Source organism: Alexandromys fortis, unplaced genomic scaffold (genome assembly GCF_014885135.2).
Source record: "Alexandromys fortis isolate MF-2015 unplaced genomic scaffold, M_Fortis_MF-2015_v1.1 scaffold_70, whole genome shotgun sequence".
NCBI classification, from domain to species: Eukaryota; Metazoa; Chordata; class Mammalia; order Rodentia; family Cricetidae; genus Alexandromys; species Alexandromys fortis.
In genome coordinates this window covers 8067393-8089629 of record NW_026067955.1, presented here as the reverse complement: position 1 = coordinate 8089629, position 22237 = coordinate 8067393, and the positions used below count along the sequence as shown (strand labels likewise).

Genomic DNA, 22237 nt, shown 5'->3' with positions numbered 1-22237 from the left:
TTTTTTTTAATATTTATTTATTATTTATTATGTATATAATCTGTGTGTATGCCGAAGGCCAGAAGAGGGCACCAGACCTTATTACAGATGGTTGTGAGCCACCATGTGGTTGCTGGGAATTGAACTCAGGACCTTTGGAAGAGCAGGCAATGCTCTTAACCACTGAGCCATCTCTCCAGCCCCCTCTATTTCATTTCTTAAACCACCACAGAGACCATGACGATTTCTAAAGATGTCAGAACATGTAATAAATTCATAAATTTGATAAAATCACACTCAGGCCAACAGTAAATCCTAGTGCCTATAGCCACTGAATTGTTGAGCCAGAAAGGGGGAGAGGGATGTCTAGAGAGCAGATAAAACCAAATGCAAACAAAGGAAAGGCACTAGTGAAAGGCTAGTGAAGGTCTTCTGTTCAAGGCCTGCCTGCTACAGAGTGAAGCTGAAGGCCAACCTGGGCAACTTAGCAAGAAAGAGCCAGTCACAAAATAAAATAGAAAAGTAGCTATGCTATGGCTTAACACTAGAGCACTCGCCCAGCATTTCAGGTGGAGTCCAGTCCATAGTACTGACGGAAAGCCACAGGCTCAGAGCCGCACGTTCTTCCCTGTTAACCTAGGCTCAAAAAGCTTAAATCTGTGAGACAAGATAAAAACAGGTAAATGAAAGAAAATTTCTACTTCAAGAAGCCTAATGGGCTGGAGAGATGGCTCAGCGGTTAAGAGCACTGACTGCTCTTTCAGAGGTCCTGAGTTCAATTCCCAGCAATCACATGGTGGCTCACAACCATCTGTAATGAGAGAAGGCATACATGCAGGAAGAACCCTGTATACATAATTAATAAATAAGTCTTTAAAAAAGAATGCTAAATATAATTTCCAATGTAAAAACATCAACAGTCCATCATGCCTAAAACATAAATTTCAGGTTATACGCTAACTCACAACTTTTGAAAGTCCTAAGCAAACAAACTGCTTCCTTACTAAAGAGCAATAAGATTATTTAAAAATGGTGATCTTGGGCTGGAGCAATGGCTCAATGGCTAAGGGTACTGGCTGTTCTCCCATAAGACTTGGTTTCAGTTCTCAGCAGTCATACGGGGCTCACAACTGTCCACAATGCCAGTAGTAGGCAATCTGACACCGTTTTCTGGCTTCCACAGGCACCAGGCATGCATATAGTGCACAGACATACATGCAGGCAAAACACACAATACACAAAAATAATATGATAATTGAAAATGGCAGGTGTCCTAGTCTTGTAGACCAGGCTGGCCTCGAACTCACAGAGATCAGCCTACTTCTGTCTCCGAAGTGCTGGGATTAAAGGTGTGCGCCACCACCGCCCGGCCTAGAAAATGGCAGTCTTTTGTAACTGGAATGCATCTTATTTTAAAGTCATAAAATAGGTGAACTTTATGATTTAAAATAAGATTTTTAAAAATTTATTTTAATTTTCTTAAAAGACAGGGTCTTACGATATAGCCCTGAGTGGCCTGAAACTTGCTAGGTAGACCAGGCTGGCCTCAACCTGCCTCTGCCTCCCAAATGCTGGAAGTTAAGGTGTGTATCACTACATTCTGATTGAACTAAGATTTTTCCTTTGTAACAACTTGTATCCTTTTATGCCCTAACTTAATATTGTAAAATACTGGAGTCATACATACATACACTGTATTATTCATTTTTTTCTGTAGTGTATGCACAAGGCAGAGGCTAACCAAACATATCAGTAGAATAAAGAAACATACATTAGATCCGTGCCGGCCAAGAACTTCCCATTCACCACTGGTAATTGCTATTTCTTCTTTGATAGGACACTTGAAATCACCTGTAGATAAATACAACCAAAATTCAGTACTTTATCCAAACCATAAGCAAATGAAACAATGTAGAAAAGTTTTGCAAACTGACTTTTCCAAAAAGCTGCAATAAAACAAAAGTAAAAACATCAATGTTAGGTTTGAGGTAATGTAAATGTTTTGGAACTAGTTAAAGACAATAATTGATAATATTGTATTAAATGGTATTGAGTTATTTCAAATGGTTACTAAAAATTACAGATAAAATATCCATCTAGGCTTGGTGGTGCACGCCTTTAATCCCAGCACTCTGTTCAAGAACAGTTAGGGCTAACCAGAGAAACCTTATCTTTTTTTTTTTAAATATTTATTTATTTATTATGTATACAATATTCTGTCTGTGTGTATGCGTGCAGGCCAGAAGAGGGCACCAGACCTCATTGCAGATGGTTGTGAGCCACCATGTGGTTGCCGGGAATTGAACTCAGGACCTTTGGAAGAACAGACAATGCTCTTAACCACTGAGCCATCTCTCCAGCCCCGAGAAACCTTATCTTGAAAAAGGAAGCAAACAAAATAAACCAAACAAACAAACAAACAAAAAGAGTTTCACCTTAGAGCTATGAAGGGGAGGATAAGGAGAAAGAAAAAAACAAACATAATTACAAAGTGAAAAAAAAAAAACAAAAAAAAATCCGAGATGGAGCAATTAGAAAGAAGGAAAGAAAGAAAGAAAGAAAGAAAGGAAGGAAGGAAGGAAGGAAGGAAGGAAGGAAGGAAGGAAGGAAGAAAGAAAGAAAGAAAGAAAGAAAGAAAGAAAGAAAGAAAGAAAGAAAGAAAAAGAAAAAAATTGGGCCAAGCAGCATCAGCAAACAGGTGCTGACAGGACAGAGCCCTCCTTCTGAGGCTGATGTTAATGGAGTAATAACAGATTTAAGAGACCTTATTGTGGCCAGGCGGTGGTGATTATACACCTATAATCCCAGCACTCGTGGAGCAGGACAGGCTCAAAAGCTACAGAGAAACCCTGTCTCGAAAAGCAAACAAACAAACAAAAGATACCTTATTGTTTCAAAGTATTATTTTTTTTCTTTGTTCTTTCTTCCTCTATGAGTGAACTTACTCCTGAGCAGCAAAGGAACTAGTAAAACAGTTTTAAGTTCAGGGCTAAATTAAGCTGAAGCTCATGGAAAGAAATTCTGTTTTATAAGACCTCTATCTTTAAAGAAAAGTTCATAGTCATAATTAGTGTTTACTTGGTTGATTTTAAGATGTAGTTCACTGCTCTCTAAATCCCAGTAATTAAAAAGCCTTTCAGAAAAACTGAAGAATCCAAAGGACTTGAATAGGTATTTCTTTCAATAAGATATATAAATAGCCAATATGTATATGGAAAGTAGTAATACTCCTCATCATTAGAAAAATCTGTGTCAAAACACAATGGGATGCCTCTTCAAGCGGTGCTTGGTGGCACGTGTGTGATGTCAGCTACTCAGTTATCTATTCACATTTCAAAATAAAAACTCACAAGAGCTAGGGATGTAACTCAGTGACAAAGTCTTAGGTTCAATCGCTAATATGGTATATATGAGTTTGAGAAAAAAAAGAACACAAATAGAATATGCAACTTTATATCTATTAGGGTGGCTATTTAAAAAAAACCCACAGCTGGATGTAGTGGGTGTAGTGACATACACCTTTAATTACAGCACTTGGAAGGCAGAGACAAGCAGATCTCAGTGAGTGAAAGGCAAGCCTGGTCTACATAGTGAGTTCTAGGACAGCCAAAGCTACATATGAAGACCCTGTCTTCAGAAAACCAAGACAAATAATAAATAAATAGGGACAATAAAACATAAACTTACAAAAGCAAGAAAACAGGAAATAACAAGTACTGTCAAGGATATAAAGAACTAAAACTTGAGCTGGGTGTAGTGGTACACACCTGTAATCTCAGCACATGGGAACTGATACAGGATTGTGGAGAATTGGAAGGAAGCCTGAACTACAGAAACTCTGTCTTTAAAAATCAAAAACAAAAAAATAATCCAGGGGCTAGAAAGACAGCTCAGCAGTTAAGAACACTTGTTCTTGCAGAGGACCTGGGTTTGGTTCCCAGAACCTATATGGTGGCTCCCAAGCATCTATAACTCTAGTTCTAATCCCCTCTTCTGACCTCTACAGGCACCAGGCATGCATGTGATACACAGGCATACATGCAGGCAAAAGTTCATACATATAGAAATAAAATAAATAAACCTATCCCCCAAATACAAACAAACAAAAACAGAGAGAAATGAAAACCCTTGCATTTTGCAATTAGGAATATAAAAAAAGTGTAGCCCTTATCAATGGTTTGCTAAACATGAAAAATTAAATAGAATATATGACTCAAGCATTGCATTTCTGGAATGGAAAGAATGGAAAAGCCAACAGAGGAACATACATAGAGTAGTGTCATTCCACCAAAAGAATGGAAGCAACCCAGGTTTCCATCAAGAAGGGCTGGAGCGATGGTTCAGTAATTAAGAGAACTGGCTACTCTTCCAGAGGGCCCGAGTCCAATTCCTAGCAACCACATAGTGGCTCACAACCATCAATAGTGGGATCTGATGTCTTCTTCTGGCATAAAATAGAGTACTCATATACATAAATAAATCTTTTAAGACTATATTCCACTGTAGTATATGTCATATTTGTTTATACAGTGTTTTTTTCTCCTAAGATTTATCTATTTATTTTTATTGTATGTCTGATGTCCCTGGAAGACAGAAGGAAGCATTGGATCCCCTGGAATTGGAGTTAGGAGTGGTTGTGACTGCCATGTAGGTACTGGGAACAGAAGCTGGGTTCTCTGCAAGAGGAACAGTATTCTTAACCACTGAGCTATCTCTATACAAACTTTATTTTGTAAAGTTTTCAAAACCTAGTGTGGTGGCACAAGCTTTCAATTCTAGCAAAGCAGGCAGATCTCTGTGAATCTGAGGATAGCTTGGTTTGCATGAGTTCTTCTCTATGTCAGTCAGAACTACATAGTGAGACCATGCCGCCATTAAAAAAAAAAAAGAAGAAGAAACAAAAGAAAAAAAAAAGGCAGAGTGGGTAAAGGTCCCTGATATCAGGTCTGATGTCCTGAGTTTGATCCTTGGAACTCACACAGTGGAAGGATAGAAGAGAATCTCACAAACTACCCTCTATCTGTACATGTGTGCTTTGAGATAAATTATGTAAAGCAAATAAAAAATAAACCATTAAATACATAATTAAATAAGACTTCTTACTTGGGGCAGGCAGTCCACCGCTGGATCGTTTATATTTGCTCTCCTTTAAAATGGATGTGATTTTATACAAGTGACGGAAACCTGTTTTGCATTCAGAGGCAAAAATAAACTCTATCTCATCTTCATGAGTTTGAGGAAAAACATGAAAGATATCGTGGATCTGCAAAATGAACAGCTTAGTTTATTATATGTATTGGTAAACATACCACATAGGTAACCAAATGAGAAGGAAGAATTATTTGAAATATAGACAGTGGTTAGTATTTGGGATATGGAACATTAACAATAGTAGGCTTTGCCTGGGCCTCTTACATTTATTTTACTTTAGGCAAAGATTTCACACACTGAAAAGTAAACGTTTCCAAATGGAAGAAAGTAAAAAACAATATGACCAAGACTGCTGCTCTCCAGCCTGGAACTGAAGCACACATGCTTATGCAACAGTATAAATCTTACACACAAAGGAGGAGGAAAAACATGCTTTACTTTTGTTTTCCAAAGAGAAGTATTCTAACAGTTGAAGGAAAACAGATGTTCATCTGTTTTGGGTGAATTACAGGAAGCCTACTTTCAACTACAGAGAGACAGAGAAATGTTTTTATTTTATATCTAATTTTTATGCTAAATTGGAAAATGCAAAACTCAATTAAAAACTAGCATACTTGGTATAGTTTGCTAAGTTAAAAGGCAGTTTCTAGACACAACTCTTGAAAGTCCTATCAGAAGTAGAGGCTGGAGCGGAGGCTGTGGGCTCTCTACTGAGGTATGCGGAACCACATCTGCAGTTACTAATGAGCTGTCACTTCAGTGCTATCTACTCCATTCTGGAACCATCATTCCAACGTGAAATATCCACGGTTCCTTTGAATTTAAGGATGTATTTTGTTAGCTTGCTCTAGAATGACATCTGCCTGAGTATCCTGAGAAAATATACAGCCAAGTTCAAGAAAGAAAATTGCATACATTTATCCAGATATCTGTTGTTTCTTCATAGATGATCAGTGGTGTCACAGAGTCAGGAACTGACTCTATGAGTCTCTGTCTGTCCATGGCATCATCTTCTACTGGGATGAATAACTCAGGAGAGATCAGAACTATCTGTAGGTGAGTCTGGGAACGATCTAGTAGGATGGACCAGGCACTGTTCAAAGGAATGAGAAGAAGTAAGGAATGAAGCAAGCTTTCAGAAAATGAATAACCAACCACCTGTTCTCTCTCTTGGTACCTATCAATTTTATTTTATATATTTATTTTAGTTTTTCTAGACAGGGTTCACTGTGTAGCCTTGGCTGTCCAGGAACTCGCTCTGGGGACCAGGCTGGCCTTGAACTCAGAGAACCACCTGCTTCTGCCTCCCAAGTGCTGGGATTGAAGGTGTTGTGCCACCACCACCCGGCTTATTTTTCTTTTTAAAGACAGGGTTTCACTATGTGTCCCTTGGCTGGCCTGGAACTCAGCACGGAGATCAGGTTGGCCTTAAACTCACAGAGATCTGTCTGCCTCTGCTTGCTGAAAGCTAGCATTTAAAGGCATGAGACACTACATTCAACAATTATTCCTATAATCACAATACAATACACTTATGCTTATGGGACTGCAGATCTGTATGTTCACGGAGTTCAAGGAAAAGGCCTGAGCGGGAATAATGGAGTGCCAATTTACTTGGGAAGGCAAAGCCCACATCACAGACATTCTAATCCTAAATTCGTTATAAGAAAGTGACAATTGAACATACGCACTATTTTCCCTCTGGAGTCCATCCAGCTCTGGCAATATATTCAACTCCTTCAAACAGAATCTCAAAAGGCTGAACCAGTTCTTTATCTATGACATCTATAATCTAGTAAGAAGAAAAGGAAACAGTTATAGAAGACAAAGAAAATAACACGCTCACTAGTCTACTTATAGCACCATCTTTCCAGACATGGGTACTTAAAAGGGTACAAAGGGACAGGAAAGCCAGCAATCAAACAACAGTTTCCTGTTGCTTTCTAGACCCAGGAAAATTCCAGGACAGGTACTGACATGATCTCAAAGTCTTCCTTAGGGTTTATACTAACAAAGCCCTTGATAATAAATGACAGGCTCAAGTTTTGCTCACTTTAGATCTAGAATCTAGGAGAAGTAACAGTCCTTAAGTCGCCAAATCTTAGTCTAAAATACAGCTGTGTAATATGTGAAAAAAAATGAACTTGATAGGCAAATAGCTTTTTCCTTTAAAAGTTTAGCAAGCACAACTCAAAAAAAAAATAAGCAATTAAAAAAAATGGAGCAGGGCGGTGATAGCACATGCCTTTAATATAGTACTTGGGAAGCAGAGGTGGGAGATCTCTTTAAGTTTGAGGCCAGCCTGATCTATAAAGCAAGTTCCAGAATAGCAAGGACTGTTACACAGAGAGACCCTGTCTCAAAAAAAAAAAAAATCAACAAAATAAAACAAAAAGTCAATAGCAGGGTAGTGGTGGCGCACACCTTTAATCTAAGCACTCAGGAGGCAGAGGCAGACAGCTTTCTGTGAGTTCAATACCAGCTTGGTCTACAGAGAGAGTTCCAGAACAGTCAGGGCTCCACATAGAAACCCTGTCTTGAACTCTCTTCCCCACAAAAGGGGATCTGAATAGGTAGCTCTTTAAAGATAATCAGGAAACAATAGCCACAGGGAAATGCACTATGGCTTCTAAATGGATGGGTGTGACAACACAGATAAAAACAAGGGTTAGGGGGCTGGAGAGATGGCTCAGTGGTTAAGAGCATTGCCTGCTCTTCCAAAGGTCCTGAGTTCAATTCCCAGCAACCACATGGTGGCTCACAACCATCTGTAATGAGGTCTGGTGCCCTCTTCTGGCCTGCAGATATACACACAGACAGAATATTGTATACATAATAAATAAATAAATGTTTAAAAAAAAAGGGTTAGGATGATGTAAATAGACTGGAAACCTCATACACTGCTGGTGGGAATATAATTCTTAAAGCAGCCTGCAGCTCCACAAAAGACTAATAGAGCATTATCACATGACCCAACCACTGTCCCAGGTATACCCCAGAGAAACAAACAAACAAAAAACCTATTACAAACACTTACACACATGCATATGCATATTCCAGCTGTCTCTCTCCAATCCTTCCTTTTCACTCTCTCTCAAAAGACACACTCCTACTATAAAGCCCAAGCTGGCCTCAAACTTGTGATGTTTCTGCCTCAGTCTCTTGCATATAGACATTGCTGGGATAACAGGCATGTGTCACTGTCTGGCTTCATGACACCTTCCTTCTTCCTTTCCTTCCTTTCCTTTCCTTCCCCCTCCCTCCCTCCCTCTCTCCTTCCCTTCCTCGTAGAGACTGGGTTTCTCTATGCAACAGCTCTAGCTGTCCCGGAATTTGCTTTGTAGACGAGGTTGGCCTTGAACTCACAGAGATCTGTGTGCTTCTACTTCCCAAGTACTGGGATTAAAGAGTGCTGGGAAAGCTGTCAAAATCATAACCTTTTAAGAGAAAAAAAAAACCCCAAATACCCATCAACTGATGAATAGATAAATAAAATGTGGTATACCACAGAAAGAAATAATATTCAACAACAAAAAGAAATAATGGAGGCTGGGGAGATGGCTCAGTTGGTAAAGTATGTGCCTAAAAAGCAAGAAGACTTGAGTTTGGATCTCCAGTACTCACATAAACAGCAAGCATATCAGCACTGTGTTGTTTCAGCACTGGGGAGGCAGAAACAGGAGGAACCTTGTAGCTTGTTGGCTGGCCAGTCTAGTCAATCAGTGAGTTTCAGGTGCAGTGAGAGACTCTATCTCAAAAAGTAAAATGGAGGCTGGAAAAATGGCTCAGTAGTTAAAAGAGCACTGGCTGCTCCTCCAGAGGACCAGTTCAATCTCCAGCACTCATTGTACTCTTCATTGTAGCTCCAGAGGATCTAAATGCCTTTTTCTAGCCACCAGGCATATATGTGGTATACAAATATACAAGCAAAATACCCATAAAGATAAAATTAAAATAAAGTGGAGATTGATCAAGAAAAACACTTGACACTGATTTTTGGCTCTCACACATATGCATTTACTGCTCCCACCCCAGCACATACATAAAAATAACAAGAATGGAGCACATGAGCTGGACATAGAGCTCAGCAACAGAAAGGTAGCAAGACTGGGGCCCTTAGTTAGAGCTCTCTAGCAACACGTGAGGGCACACACAGACACACACACACAAGTACTAATCCATGATGCAGATGAACCTTGATGATTTCATTCATGCATTCATAGTGGCCTAGATCTGGGGGATTATAGCTAAGGGGTGGGGTGTTCCTCTTTGCAGTAATAATAAGGCTCTAAAGTGGACTCTGGCTGCCCGACTCTGTGATTATACAAAATGTCACTGAATTTTAAACTTGAATGAACTGCACTGTATGCAAATGATATCTCGGTAAAACTATGTTTTTTAAAAAAGTCTAAAACCAGGCATAGTGGCCTATAACTTAAATCCCAACAGTTCAATTGGGAGGCATTGGCAGGCTGATTTCTGTGAGTTTGAGGCCAGCCTGGACAACAGAGTGAGTTCCATGGCAGTCAGGGCTACATAGAGAAAGCCTGTCAAAAAACCACTCTCCCCAGAAAAAAAGATTTTTTTTAGGTATGTGTATGTGTGTATCTATATGTATGTATGTGTACTTGAATGCAAGTACCTATGGAAATCAGAAGAGGATATCAGATCCTCTGAAGATGGAGTTATAGATGGTAGGAAGTTTCCTGATCTGGGTGCCAAGAATGGAATTTGGGTCTTCCACAAGAAAATGCTCTTCTTAACTGAGAAGCCATCTCTCCAGTCTCCCGCAAATCTGCATTTTAACTAATCTTGTGAGCATGTCCAAATGGAAAGCAACAGTACAAGAGAAATATGAGTTATTCAATCCACCATAAATGTGATGTCTACCCAACACAGAAGGTAAACACTGCTTTACGTTGATTGAACAATTAATAAAGGCAAAGAGCAAAAACATGTTTGTGTGGTGTATGCATACGTGCAGAGGCCAGATGACTTGTGTTACTCCTCAGAATTTATTTCTTGAGACACAGTCTCTCACTGGTCTGGAGTTCAATAGGCAGGCTAAGCTGGCTGGCTGGAGAGCTCCAGTGATCTCTGTGTCCACCCCAGTGCTGGCATTATAAGCACATACTACAAAGGCCAGTTTTTTTTTCTTTTTGAGACAGGGTCCCTCTGTGTAGCCCTAGCTACCCTGGAAGTTGCTCTATAGACCAGGCTGGCCTCAAACTCACAGAGATCCACCTACCTCTGCCTCCCAAGTATTGGGATTAAATGGTGCCGCCACCACCACCCGGCCTAACAGACAGCTTTTGAAATGTGGGTTCTGGAGATTTAACGTGGTTCTTACATAACCCTCCCCGCAGGCCTAATATGAGTGCTTTCAAGGAAGAAAATTAGGTCAGCCAATAAATCACGAACCACAAATGTCTCAACAAGCTCAACAAGTTAACAAAAAGTGCACCAAAGAGCCTCCTACACCAGAAGCCAAAGTACGGAATGCTCAGTGCCTCACACTTACCCCTCCTTCAGCATCGACAAGGATCTCTGACATCTTGAAAGTGACCTTTGGGTTTGCTGTGCCTTTAGAAAGAAACATAAATGAATAATGTCCAGAATTACTCCAACCAACTTCTTCAGATCACTGTCCTTCAGATTTTAGTTAAATTAGGAATACTGTATATAGTCAGGGCTTCATTGTGCAAAGGAGACCCTATTTCAAATTCATACGAGTATCTAACAGGAAAGAGGCTAAAACTAGAAAGAGTCAGTAGGAAAACAAAGGCAAGTTGTCTACTACTTTTGTAACTGAAATGTTGCAAATACAAAATGAACAACACAAACACCACCTACTCATTATGAACAAAATCACTTAAAAGTCCTTGACAGGGAAGCATACCTTCCTCCTGATTTCCTTGTACCGTGGGCTTACCCATTTCCAAACACAATGAAAGACCAGAAACTATATTTAATAAGCAAACAATCTTTATGAAGGCTGTTAATGATCAAGCTGACTATACATTTGAATGACTGTGGATTCGTTTTTTTTTTTTTGATTATGTAAAAAATTTATTTCCATGATATTTATTGAGCTCTACATTTTTCTCTGCTCCCCTCCCTGACTCTCCCCTCCCTCCTTCAATTCTCCCCCAAAGTCCCCATACTCCCAGTTTACTCAGGAGATCTTGTCTTTTTATACTTTCTACTTCCCATGTAGATTTTATCTATGTAAGTCTCTATGTAAGTGTCCTCATTGTGGTCTAAATTCTCTGGGATTGTGGTTTGTAGGCTTTCTTTGCTTTATGTTTAAAAACCACCTATGAGTGAGTACATGTGATAATTGTCTTTCTGAGTCTGGGTTACCTCACTCAAAATAATGTTTTCTAGTTCCATCCATTTTCTTGCAAAATTCAAACTGTCGTTATTTTTTTCTGTCATGTAGTACTCCACTGTGCAAATGTACCACTTTTTTTTTTTTTTAATCCATTCTTCGATTGAAGGGCATTTAGGTTGTTTCTAGGTTCTGGCTATGACAAACAAAGTTGCTATGAACATAGTTGAGCACATGTCCTTATGGCACGATTGAGCATTCTTTGGATATATACCTAAAAGTGGTATTATTGGGTCTTGAGGAATGTTGTTTCCTAATTTTCTGAGAAATCACCACACTGACATCCAAAGGGGTTGTACCAGCTTGCATTCCTACCAGCAACACAGATGTGTTCCCTTTTCCCCACAACCTCTACAGCATAAGTTGTCTTCAGTGTTTTTGATCATGGCCATTCTTACAGGTGTTAGATGGAATCTCAGACTTGTTTTGATTTGCATTTCTCTAATGATTAAGGATGCTGAACATTTCCATAAGTGTCTTTCAGCCATTTTAGATTCCTCTTTTGAAAGTCTCTGTTTAGGTCTATACTCCATTTCTTCAAATTGGATTATGTGTTCTTTTGGTGACCAATTTTTTGAGTTCTTTGTATATTTTGGAGATCAGACCTCTGTCTGATGTGGGGTTAGTGAAGATCTTTTCCCATTCTGTAGGCTGTCATTTTGTTTTGTTGACCATGTCCTTTGCTTTACAGAAGCTTTTCAGTTTCAGGAGGTCCCATTTATTGTTTCTCTCAGTGTCTGTACTGCTGGGTTTATATTTAGGAATGGTTCCCTGTGCCAATGCGTTCAAGTGTACTTCCTACTTTCTCTTCTATAAGGTTCAATGTGGCTGGCTTTATGTTGAGGTCTTGATCCATTTGGACTTGAGCTTTGTGCATGGTGATAGATATGGGTCTATTTTCATTTTTCTACATGTTGATAACCAGTTATGCCAGCACAACTTGTTAAATATGCTTTCTTTTTTCCATTTGATATTTTTTGCTTCTTTATCAAATATCAGGTGTTCAAAGATGTGTGGATTGATATCTGGGTATTCTATTCAGTTCCAGTGGTCCTCCTGTCTGTTCTTATGCCAGTATCAGGCTATTTTCAATACTGTAGCTCTCTCTGTAGTAGAGTTTGAAGTCAGGGATTGTGATGCCTCCAGAAATTCTCTTATTGCCCAGGATTGTTTTGGCTATCCTGGGTTTTTTGCTTTTCCAAATGAAGTTGGGTACCGTTCTTTCGAGGTCTTTGAAGAATGTGTTGAATCTGTAGATTGCTTTCGGTAAGATTGTTATTTTTACTATATTAATTCTACCTACCCAAGAGCATGGGAGGTCTTTCCACTTTCTGGTGTCTTCTTCAATTTCTTTCTTCAAAGATTTAAAGTTCTTGTCATACAAGACTTCTACTTGTTTGGTTAGTTACTCTGAGATATTTTATGCTATTTGTGGCTATTGTGAAGGGTGTTAATTCTCTGATTTCTTCCTCAGCCCTTTTATCATCTGTGTACAGGAGGGCTACTGATTTTTTTGAGTTAATCTTGTATCATTGCTGAAAGTGTTTATGAGTTGTAGAAGTTCCTTGGTAGAATTTTTGTGATCACTTATATAAACTATCATATCATCAGCAACAGTGAGAGTTTGACTTCTTCTTTTCCAATTTGTCCCCTTGATCTCCCTTTGGTGTCTTATTGCTCTAGCAAGAACCTCAAAAACTATATTGAATAGGTATGGAGAGAGTGGACAACCTTGTCTTGTTTCTGATTTCATTTCTCTCCATTTAGTTTGATGTTGACTTGCTGTATATCTCCTTAATTATGTTTAGGTATGTTCCTTGTATCCCTGCTCTCTCCATGGTTTTTGTTTTTAGAGACAAGATCTCATCTTGCATCCTAGGCTGGCCTGGAACTCCTAACAACCCTCCTACTGCCATAGACTTCCAGGCACCGATTGGGACTACAGGCATGAGCCACCACACCTAGAGGAGGAAATGAATAAATAACAACAGTGGAATGCAGTACCTGTTTTAGGATAACGGAATGAATCTGCCCTTCTTGTTTCCAACATGGGAGATGTAACATGAATAATTTCCACCTCGGATTCATCGTTTTCTTCATAGAGAATTCTAAGAATTTTACCACCACTAGGAGCTTAAAAGGAATTTAGGTATTGGAAATTTAGAATAATTATTACAGAATACTCATCATTCACTATTCCCTCTAAAACTAGGTTTTGAACTGAAGTAAATAATTCATGCATAAGATAGGGCACCATTATGAATTAGTGGTGCTAGAGGTTGAATTCAGGTCCTTGAACATGATAGGCTAGTACTTCACCACTGAGCTGTACTCCTAGGCTATGATTTTTGTCTCAAAACAAAAAAATTTTAACTATATTTATTTATTCACTCGTATGTGTATGTGTGTGTGTATGTAAGTCTTATTAGTGATTTACAGCTAAAAGTCTGATAACTTCTTTTTTCTTTTTTTAGTTTTTTAAGACTGAATATTTCATTAATGGAACATGAAAAATATTTATTTAAAAATCATATCTGAGATTTGGACATTTCATTTTAAAATACATTTTTTCCACAGTTATACAGGACAAGATGTGACATAAATTATTCAACACAACTAAATTCTTTAGCATCTTCTAAAAATTGTTATAAATTTAATTAAATAATTCCTTAAGGAGGGATGCATGTGGAAGTCAGAGGACAAGTTTATTTTCTTCTTTTTTTTTTTTTAACATTTATTTATATTTCATGTGCATTGGTATATTTGCCTGCATGTTTGTCTGTGTGAGGGTGTCAGATCTTGCAGTTATAGACAGTTGTTGGCTGCTGTGTGGGTAATGGGAATTGAACCCGGGTCCTCTGGAAGAGCAGTCAGTGCTCTTAATTGCTGAGGCATCTCTCCAGTCCCCAGAGGACAAGTTTTGAGAGTCAGTTCCCTCCTTATACCATGTGGGTCCCATGGAACAAAATCAGGTTACTGGGCAGTGGCAAGTGCCTTTACCTGCTGAGCCAACTTGCTGGACCCTGTGCTATGTTTTACACATGAAAATTTTCTTATCTTTACAACTGCAGGATGACTTCCAAGTCCCTTTTACTAGGGCTTAAAGTTTACCCTTTTGGGAGGGGAAAAAAAGATGTGTGTGTGTGTGTGTGTGTGTGTGTGTACACACACACATACATACACCTATACAAACGGAAAACATTTTGAAGAATTTTGGCATGATAAAACCTAGTATTTCCTATAAAATGCTGAGTTAGTTGTATAATTATGGGAAATGTCTGCATTATAAAATAAAAGTCCAAATCTAAGACATGGATTAAAATACATATTTTTCATTGTCCTCTAAAGAAATGTTCAGGTGCCAGGTGGGCGGTGGTGGCCCGCGTTTTTGATCCCAGCACTTGGAAGGCAGAGGCCGTCGGATCTCTGTAAATTCAAGGCCAGCCTCGTCTACAGAGCAAGTTCCAGGAAAGCCAGGATTACACAGAGTGACTATATCCTGAAAACACAAAAGAAATGTTCAGCTTGCTAGCTGTAAACCAATAGTGATGCCATAAGATTTATTAATGAGTCCTAACCAGCACTTAAGAACACCTGCTGCTCTTCCAGAGGACTCAGCTGGGTCCCCAGCACTCATGTAGCAGTTCACAACCAACTGACTCCACTTCCTAGGATCAGATACCTTCTGGTCATTGCAGGCACAGCACACACATGGCACACTTATATACATGTAGGTTTCCAATTTTGTCTATAACCTAAGTCCACTTTATATTAGGCCACATATGACTGTAAGTGAATTTCCACTGGACTGTGGTTAGGCAGTGGGAGGACACTGTTTTAAGCCCCTCATACTCATTCACACATACTCTCATCTGCTCACATAAATGCTACTCAATCCTCTCCCTGCCTTTATTTTTTGGTTTTTCAAGACAGGGCTTCTCTATATAACAGCCCTAGCTGTCCTGGAGCTAGCTCTGGTAGACCAGGCTGGCCTTGAACAGAGATCTGCCTGCCTCTGCTGCCTCCCAAGTGCTAGGATTAAAGGCATGCGCCACCACTGCCCAGCTTCAATCACATGTGTTTAACAGCAAGTTATTAGTGTAGATCCTGTCATAATGCTGCTTGACCTTACAGACCAGCTTTCTAGCTGAAAAATTGGCAAGCAGCACCTGAAGTACTAAGGCAGAGTATAACTCTCTACTAGAGTTCATGAGGGGGATAAGGCCTCTATTTTCTAAATAGTTACTAGTAAGGTCTAATCTTCATTACTTTTTCATGTATTGTCCCAGCTTTATGCTCTATACACTCAGCCAATCGACAGTCAAAACCTTTAATCCTTAGAGTGACCTGTAACAAACTACTTTAAACTTGCTTACTTCTTTGAGCTTGTGGACACCACCAGTAGCCAGAATATCTATCAAATTCTTCTTGAAGAACAAAGGTAGCAACTCCAGCTGATCTGGGATCCTCTTCCATGTTGGCTAGCTCTGGACAAACAAAACAGGCAAAATTATCCTCCAAACTTTTTTTTCTTTTACAATAGGACAAAGCAAAATGATTCCATCACTTCTAAAGAGAGAAAGCTGGCCAGGCAGTGGTAGTGCTTGCCTTTAATCCCAGCACTCAGAAGGTGGAGGCAGGCAGACCTCTGTGAGTTAGAGGCTAGCCTGGTCTATGAATCAAGTTCCAAGATAGCCAGAGCTATTACACAGAGAGACCCTGCCTTGAAAAACCAAAACTAAAAAATCAAAAAACAAACAAACAAACAAAAAAACCAAAAAAAGAAAAAGAAAAAGAAAAAAGTAACTGATTATAGTGGTCAACTGTGGAGACAGACTGAAGTCTGAGCCTTGCCATTTACCTATTGTATGACCTTGGGTAAATTGATTCACTCCATTATGACACGTCAGCATTTGCTTGGCTCTAGTACCCTCAGTACCAATAACTACCTAAACAAACAAATCACAAAGCCATCATTATGTAAAAATTGGTATCATGGCAAATGTTTACAGTATAATTTGAATGTGACTTGTTTTTAAAAATCATCAGTGTTTTGACATTTGTCAGTACTTAGTTCCTGTTTGTTAAGTAATATCCAAGTTATTGTTAAGTAATAATCCATTGATACAATGGCCTTTTTTAAAAAAAATATTTGTTATGTATACAATATTCTGTCTGTGTGTATGTCTGCAGACCAGAAGAGGGCACCAGACCTCATTACAGATGGTTGTGAGCCACCATGTAGTTGCCAGGAATTGAACTCAGGACCTTTGGAAGAGCAGGCAATGCTCTTAACCACTGAGCCATCTCTCCAGCCCGGCCTTTTTTTTTTTTTAAGACAGTGGGGTGGATTGAATAAGAATGGTCCCCATAGTCTCATATGCTTGAATGCTTGGTCCCCAGTTAATGGAATGTTTTGGAAGCATTAGGAGGTGTGGTCTTATTGGAGGAGTATGTCACTGGGGGTGAGCCAGGCCCAGTCTCTCTCTGCCTGCTTGCCCCCACACTTCCTGTCATACTAAACATGGACTAACGCTCTGTAACTATAAGCAAGTTCCCAATTAAATGCTTCCTTTCCTAAGCTACCTTGGTCATGGCATTTCATCACAGCTACAGAAGAGTAACTAAGACAGACAGGGTCTTTCTATGTGATAGGCCATGGCTGGCCCTAGGACTTACTATGTAGACCAAGCTAGCCTTCATCTTAGAGACTGGGTGCCTCTGCCTCCTGAGTGCTGGGATTAAAGGTGTGGGTGATGTTGTGGCTCTCTCATCCATTCTTCTGCTGACGTGTGGACTGCTTTTGGTGACTGTGAATAAAGATGATGTGAATATTTATTCTTGCACAGTAATTTCCATGGACATGTGTTTTCATTTTTTTTGAGCAAGTATCTTGGAGTGGAATGGCTAGTTAGTGGAGTGTACTTAACTGTGTGGGGATGCATTTTTATTATTCTACACTCTTACCAACAGTTGGTGTTCTCAATCTTCTCACTTTTGTTTGTTTAATTGGTGGGCAGTGATATATTATTATGATTTTATTTTCTGTTTTTAAAGACAGGGTCTTGCTATGCTGCCCAGGCTAGTCTTGAACTGCATGTAATCCTACTTTAGCCTCCTATGTGCTTGGATTATAGGCATATGCTACCATGCACAGCACAGGTAAGAGTTAATTTTGTTTTCTTTCTTCTTTCTTCCTTCCTTCCTTCCTTCCTTCCTTCCTTCCTTCCTTCCTTTCTTTCTTTCTTTCTTTCTTTCTTTCTACTTATTTATTTATTTTCTGGACTGGGTTTCTCTTTGTAGGCCTGGTTGCCCCTGAACTCACTCTGTAAATCAGGCTGGCTTGATCTGCCTGTCTCTGCCTCCCAAGTGCTGCAATTAAAGGAATGTGCTATTACGCCTGGCTTTAATTTGCCATTTTTGATCATCTGTATTCTACATTATGTGAAATAAGTGTACAACAAGAACCAATACTCCCTTATTCAAAACCCGAGTCAGGTATTTGGAATTCAGAGACTCTTGCTACAGTGCACACCTATGATGTGTTGTGTAACAACAGCAGCAGCACACAGATAAGCTGTAATCTAATACCCCAACATTCCAGCAGCAAACTAAAGGGAAAGCACGCTGAGCAGGCAGGGCAAATGTTATAAATACTCTCAAGACAGTTCAGGTCAGATTCTACTACCAAATGAGTTTCAGACCCAAGATAATGACAACAATGTGTTCAGAGCTTTCGGAAACAAGGAATTAGTAAAAGAGCCAGGATCAATGATGGGTTCCTAGCATCCTTCAATTGCTTTAAACTACACTCCAACTTTCTATCTATTCTGTTCTTCTTTAAATGTGAGGACAGGTACCACTGTTGTTTGTATTTCTGCTACTTATTACAAGTTACTTACTAACTGGATAACTGGTATCACTCTGTCTTCCCAGTAGAGGGGAACTGAGGGCAGGAACCAGTACTTTTAAATTCCTCTGTCATATTGAGCAGAGAATAAACACATATGCACCTGACAGACCAAATTCATTTTCTCAGATGGGCTTTCATCCCACCCTACTGTGATTAGCACACTGTTGACCATGTTCCCTCCCTCCATCTCTTTCTATCTAAGCAGACAATTCTCGGCCTTTACTATGTTTCAGTCATAATTCTAAACACTGCACAAAAATTAACTTGTTAAGGCCCCCTGGAAATCCTGTGATTATACTCAGCTGATTCACATTTTTACATATGTAGAAACCAAGAGATATATTAATTAATTTGATGAGGTCAGAATTAACTCAGAGGGCCTGGTTCTGTTTCATTCTATATTCTCTTAACCACTACACTAATAATAGAAATAACAAATATACCACATATCTACATGAATAGTAAAGAAAAAAGTAAAAACTATAATATCCTCCAGAATTCCAGTACTTTCTACTTTAAATTCTACCAATCTTCACATATTCTCTGAGGAAAACAGGTTTTTGTTTTTTTCTTTTTTTGGTTTGTAGGTTTTTTTAAATTTTTTATTGACTTTTATTGAGCTCTACATTTTTCTCTGATCCCCTCCCTGCTTCCCCCCACCCACCCCTTCAACCCTCTCCCAAGACTCCCATGCTTTCAATTTTCTCAGGAGATCTTGTCTTTTTCTATTTCCTGAGGAAAACAATTTTACAAAAGAAAGCCAGGCATATGGTGCACAGCTTTAACAATAGCAAACTTGGAAGGCAGAAGCAGACAGATCTCTAGAGTTCAAGGTCAGCCTGGTCTATGTAGTGAGTTCTGTCTGAGACAACCAGGGCTAATAAAGAGAAAGCCTGAATTAAAAGAAAAAAAAAAAAAGAAGACTTTAAAATGCCTTATTTTCTGACAGTTTTTTTTGAGAGTTTTAGTCTCAGTCTCAAATACAGTAAGTGGTGTATAGTGATCAGTGTTTGTTGACAGGATGAGAAAGGGCTTCAATTTTCAAGACTTGTGATTTCAGTGATGACAGCTGCCAAGCTCTGGTGTCATGGCCTGTAGCACCCAAACCCTTTATGACAGTACAACCAGAACAGCCTGGATCATCTGCTAAAGACTCCTCCATTGAGCCCCACCAGTACTGGACAACTGTGTGCTCCCAGCTCCTCACAAAGGCCACAGCACCTTTCAGAATAAGACTTTTCTCACACAGTTCGCTTTCTGGAATACTTTGCTAACATACAGACATCACTTAAGGTCAGTTACAATGATCTCTGGAAAGTCTTCCCCAAATACTGCTTCTCGTGGTGCTCTACAGTAGTCCTCATTTGACCTACTCTGTATTGCTGATTGTTTATTTAGTTGCTTGATGGTCAGCATCACCTTATTCAATCTGTACCCTTGCCACAGTTCTCCTTTAGAACCACTTAAAGGTTGGTTCCCTTAAGATCCTGTTCAAATACTACAAGTTGCAAATGCTTAAGTCTTTTTCTATAAAACACTATAGTGTTTCCACAGAACCCAAGTGCATCCTCATGCAGACTTTAATAAGATCACTATAGACAACGTAATCAGTTATTTCACTGCATTGCTTAGGGAATGACCAATAATAATAATATCACAAAATGTATGTGTCCATTACAAACACAGCTACCACGGGCCTAACTGCACATAATATATGAATGAGAAGTATAGCAAATGACCCAGCAATGCAGAGACGGTGAGGATGGAGAAAATGCTGGGAAGCTACAGGAAGGCCTTCATTCTCATATATCACTTCTTCTTTGTGAACTCAGTCCAGCAATCAATCTATGACAAATTCAACTTCTACCTTTTGAAACTTTTTAGTTTTGTTGTTTTTGAGACAGGGTTTCAAAACTCTGTGTAGTTCTAGCTGTCCTGGAGCTCCCTTTATAGACCAGACTGGCCTCAAACTCAGAGATCCGCCTATTTCTGCTTCCCAGGTGCTGGAATTAGAGGCATCACTATGTGTGGCTGTTGTTTTTTGAGACATCATTGAACTTGTATTCCTAATGCCTCAGACTACGTTTGTCACTCAATAAAGCCTACTTAAATATTTCCACAACGCACATGTTCTTCCCAATTCCATTTTTTTTTCACTATAAAACAGTAGCTAAATAGGCTCTCCAAAATGGGGAGACTGTTTTTCAGGCAATATCTAATAATGTGGAACTGGTTTTTCTGTCTGTATCTGCCAAACAAGTCCAATTTTCTTAATTAAAATTTCACTTAATGAAAAAGGGGGCAGGCTAGAAGAACAAGAGATGCACTGCGGTACTTAAAAAGTGCTGAGAAGAGAGTGGCATTATCTAAGGGGTGCAGACCATGTATTCTCTGTCCTTCTCCATACCTTCCAATTTTTAAACATCTGAACTTAAAAAATAAAAATCACCTGGTTTGCATTAATTTCCAATGGAAGTAAAATCAAAACCAGCTTTCCACACACAAATCAGCAAATCCAGGCTGCAAAGCTCTGACTCACCATTGTGCACATAGGTGATCCTCCGTTCTTCCCTGGTTACAAGGTTCGAGATCCAGATATCGTTGCTGTGAATGAACGCTATCCAGTCTGGGTCAGCAGGGCATAGTTTTGGATCCATTCGTATATTGGGACAACTAGTTTCCACTAGATTGGGCTGTAAAGGTTGTTGCTAGAAAAGCCAACAACATTTTAAGGTAAGTTATCAGGTTGACAAATACAAGTTTGTTTTCCAGTTTTTTTCCTATAAGATCGATGGCCTTTCTAACTAAATGTCCAAAACAGCTACATCCCAGAAAAAAAATATATATATATACTTTCAATTGGTTTAACTTATTCATGGCTCTTTTTTTTTTTCTTTTTCTCATGGCTCTTTTTGAAACGATGAATGGAAAAGCTTAGAGTAATAGAGAATAAATACTGCATTACACACCAAGACTGTGGAAGAGTATTTTATGAAGTCTGCTGCTCAGCCTGTTTAAAGGTTATTATCTGTTGAATGTGTTTTTTTTTTTTTTTTAATTTTTTTTTTTCCCGAGATAGGGTTTCTCTGTGTAGTCTTGGCTGTCCTGAAACTCACTCTGTTGACCAGGCTGGCCTCAAATTCATAGAGATTCACATGCCTCTGCTTCCTAAGTGTTTGGATTAAAGGTGTGTTCTTCCACCACCACCATGCTTGAACCTTTTTTTTTTTTTTTTTTTTTTTAAAGATTCATTTAAGGGGGCTGGAGAGATGGCTCAGTGGTTAAGAGCATTGCGTGCCCTTCCAAAGGACTCGAATTCGATTCCCAGCAACCACATGATGGCTCACAGCCATCTGTAATGAGGTCTGGTGTCCTCTTCTAGCCTGCAGGCATATATGCAAACAGAATATTGTATCCATAATAAATAAATATTTAAAAAAAGAGTAATCATAGTGATAGGAAAAAGGAAGTGTGTCCACTAACTAAATGATGTCTTTGTGTCTTGCAGCTTCGTCCTCCGCAGCCTGCTGTCTACTTGTTTGTTTTAGATGTGTCTCATAACGCAGTGGAGGCTGGGTATTTGTCGGTTTTATGCCAGTCGTTATTAGAAAACTTAGACAAGTAAGAATATTTTTATTCATATGTGGGTATATAAGTGTGCGTACATTTGAATTACTCGAACAATTTATGGATTTGCTTTATTTTGTTTTTTTTTTTACTAAGTTTTGTTAGATTTGGCAATGTTTGCCTAATTTTATATAAGGATTATACTCCTTGTTATGATTTAATAACATAAATATCTT

The 22237-nt window shown here is 39.1% G+C and overlaps 1 protein-coding gene across 5 annotated transcripts in view; it reads right to left on the bottom strand.

Annotated features, from left to right (window-relative positions):
- Positions 1-22237, bottom strand: part of Dpp8 (dipeptidyl peptidase 8) — a 51374-nt gene that overhangs the window by 19275 nt on the left and 9862 nt on the right. For all 5 annotated transcript variants that reach the window (XM_050151796.1, XM_050151797.1, XM_050151793.1 and 2 more), the window contains 8 exons: positions 20974-21142; positions 15898-16008; positions 13526-13654; positions 10652-10713; positions 6822-6922; positions 6046-6223; positions 5083-5242; positions 1751-1830 (listed from right to left, as the gene is read on the bottom strand). In XM_050151796.1, coding sequence (XP_050007753.1) covers positions 1751-1830; positions 5083-5242; positions 6046-6223; positions 6822-6922; positions 10652-10713; positions 13526-13654; positions 15898-16008; positions 20974-21142 — 990 coding nt within the window. The remainder of the gene's footprint in view (positions 1-1750; positions 1831-5082; positions 5243-6045; positions 6224-6821; positions 6923-10651; positions 10714-13525; positions 13655-15897; positions 16009-20973; positions 21143-22237) is intronic.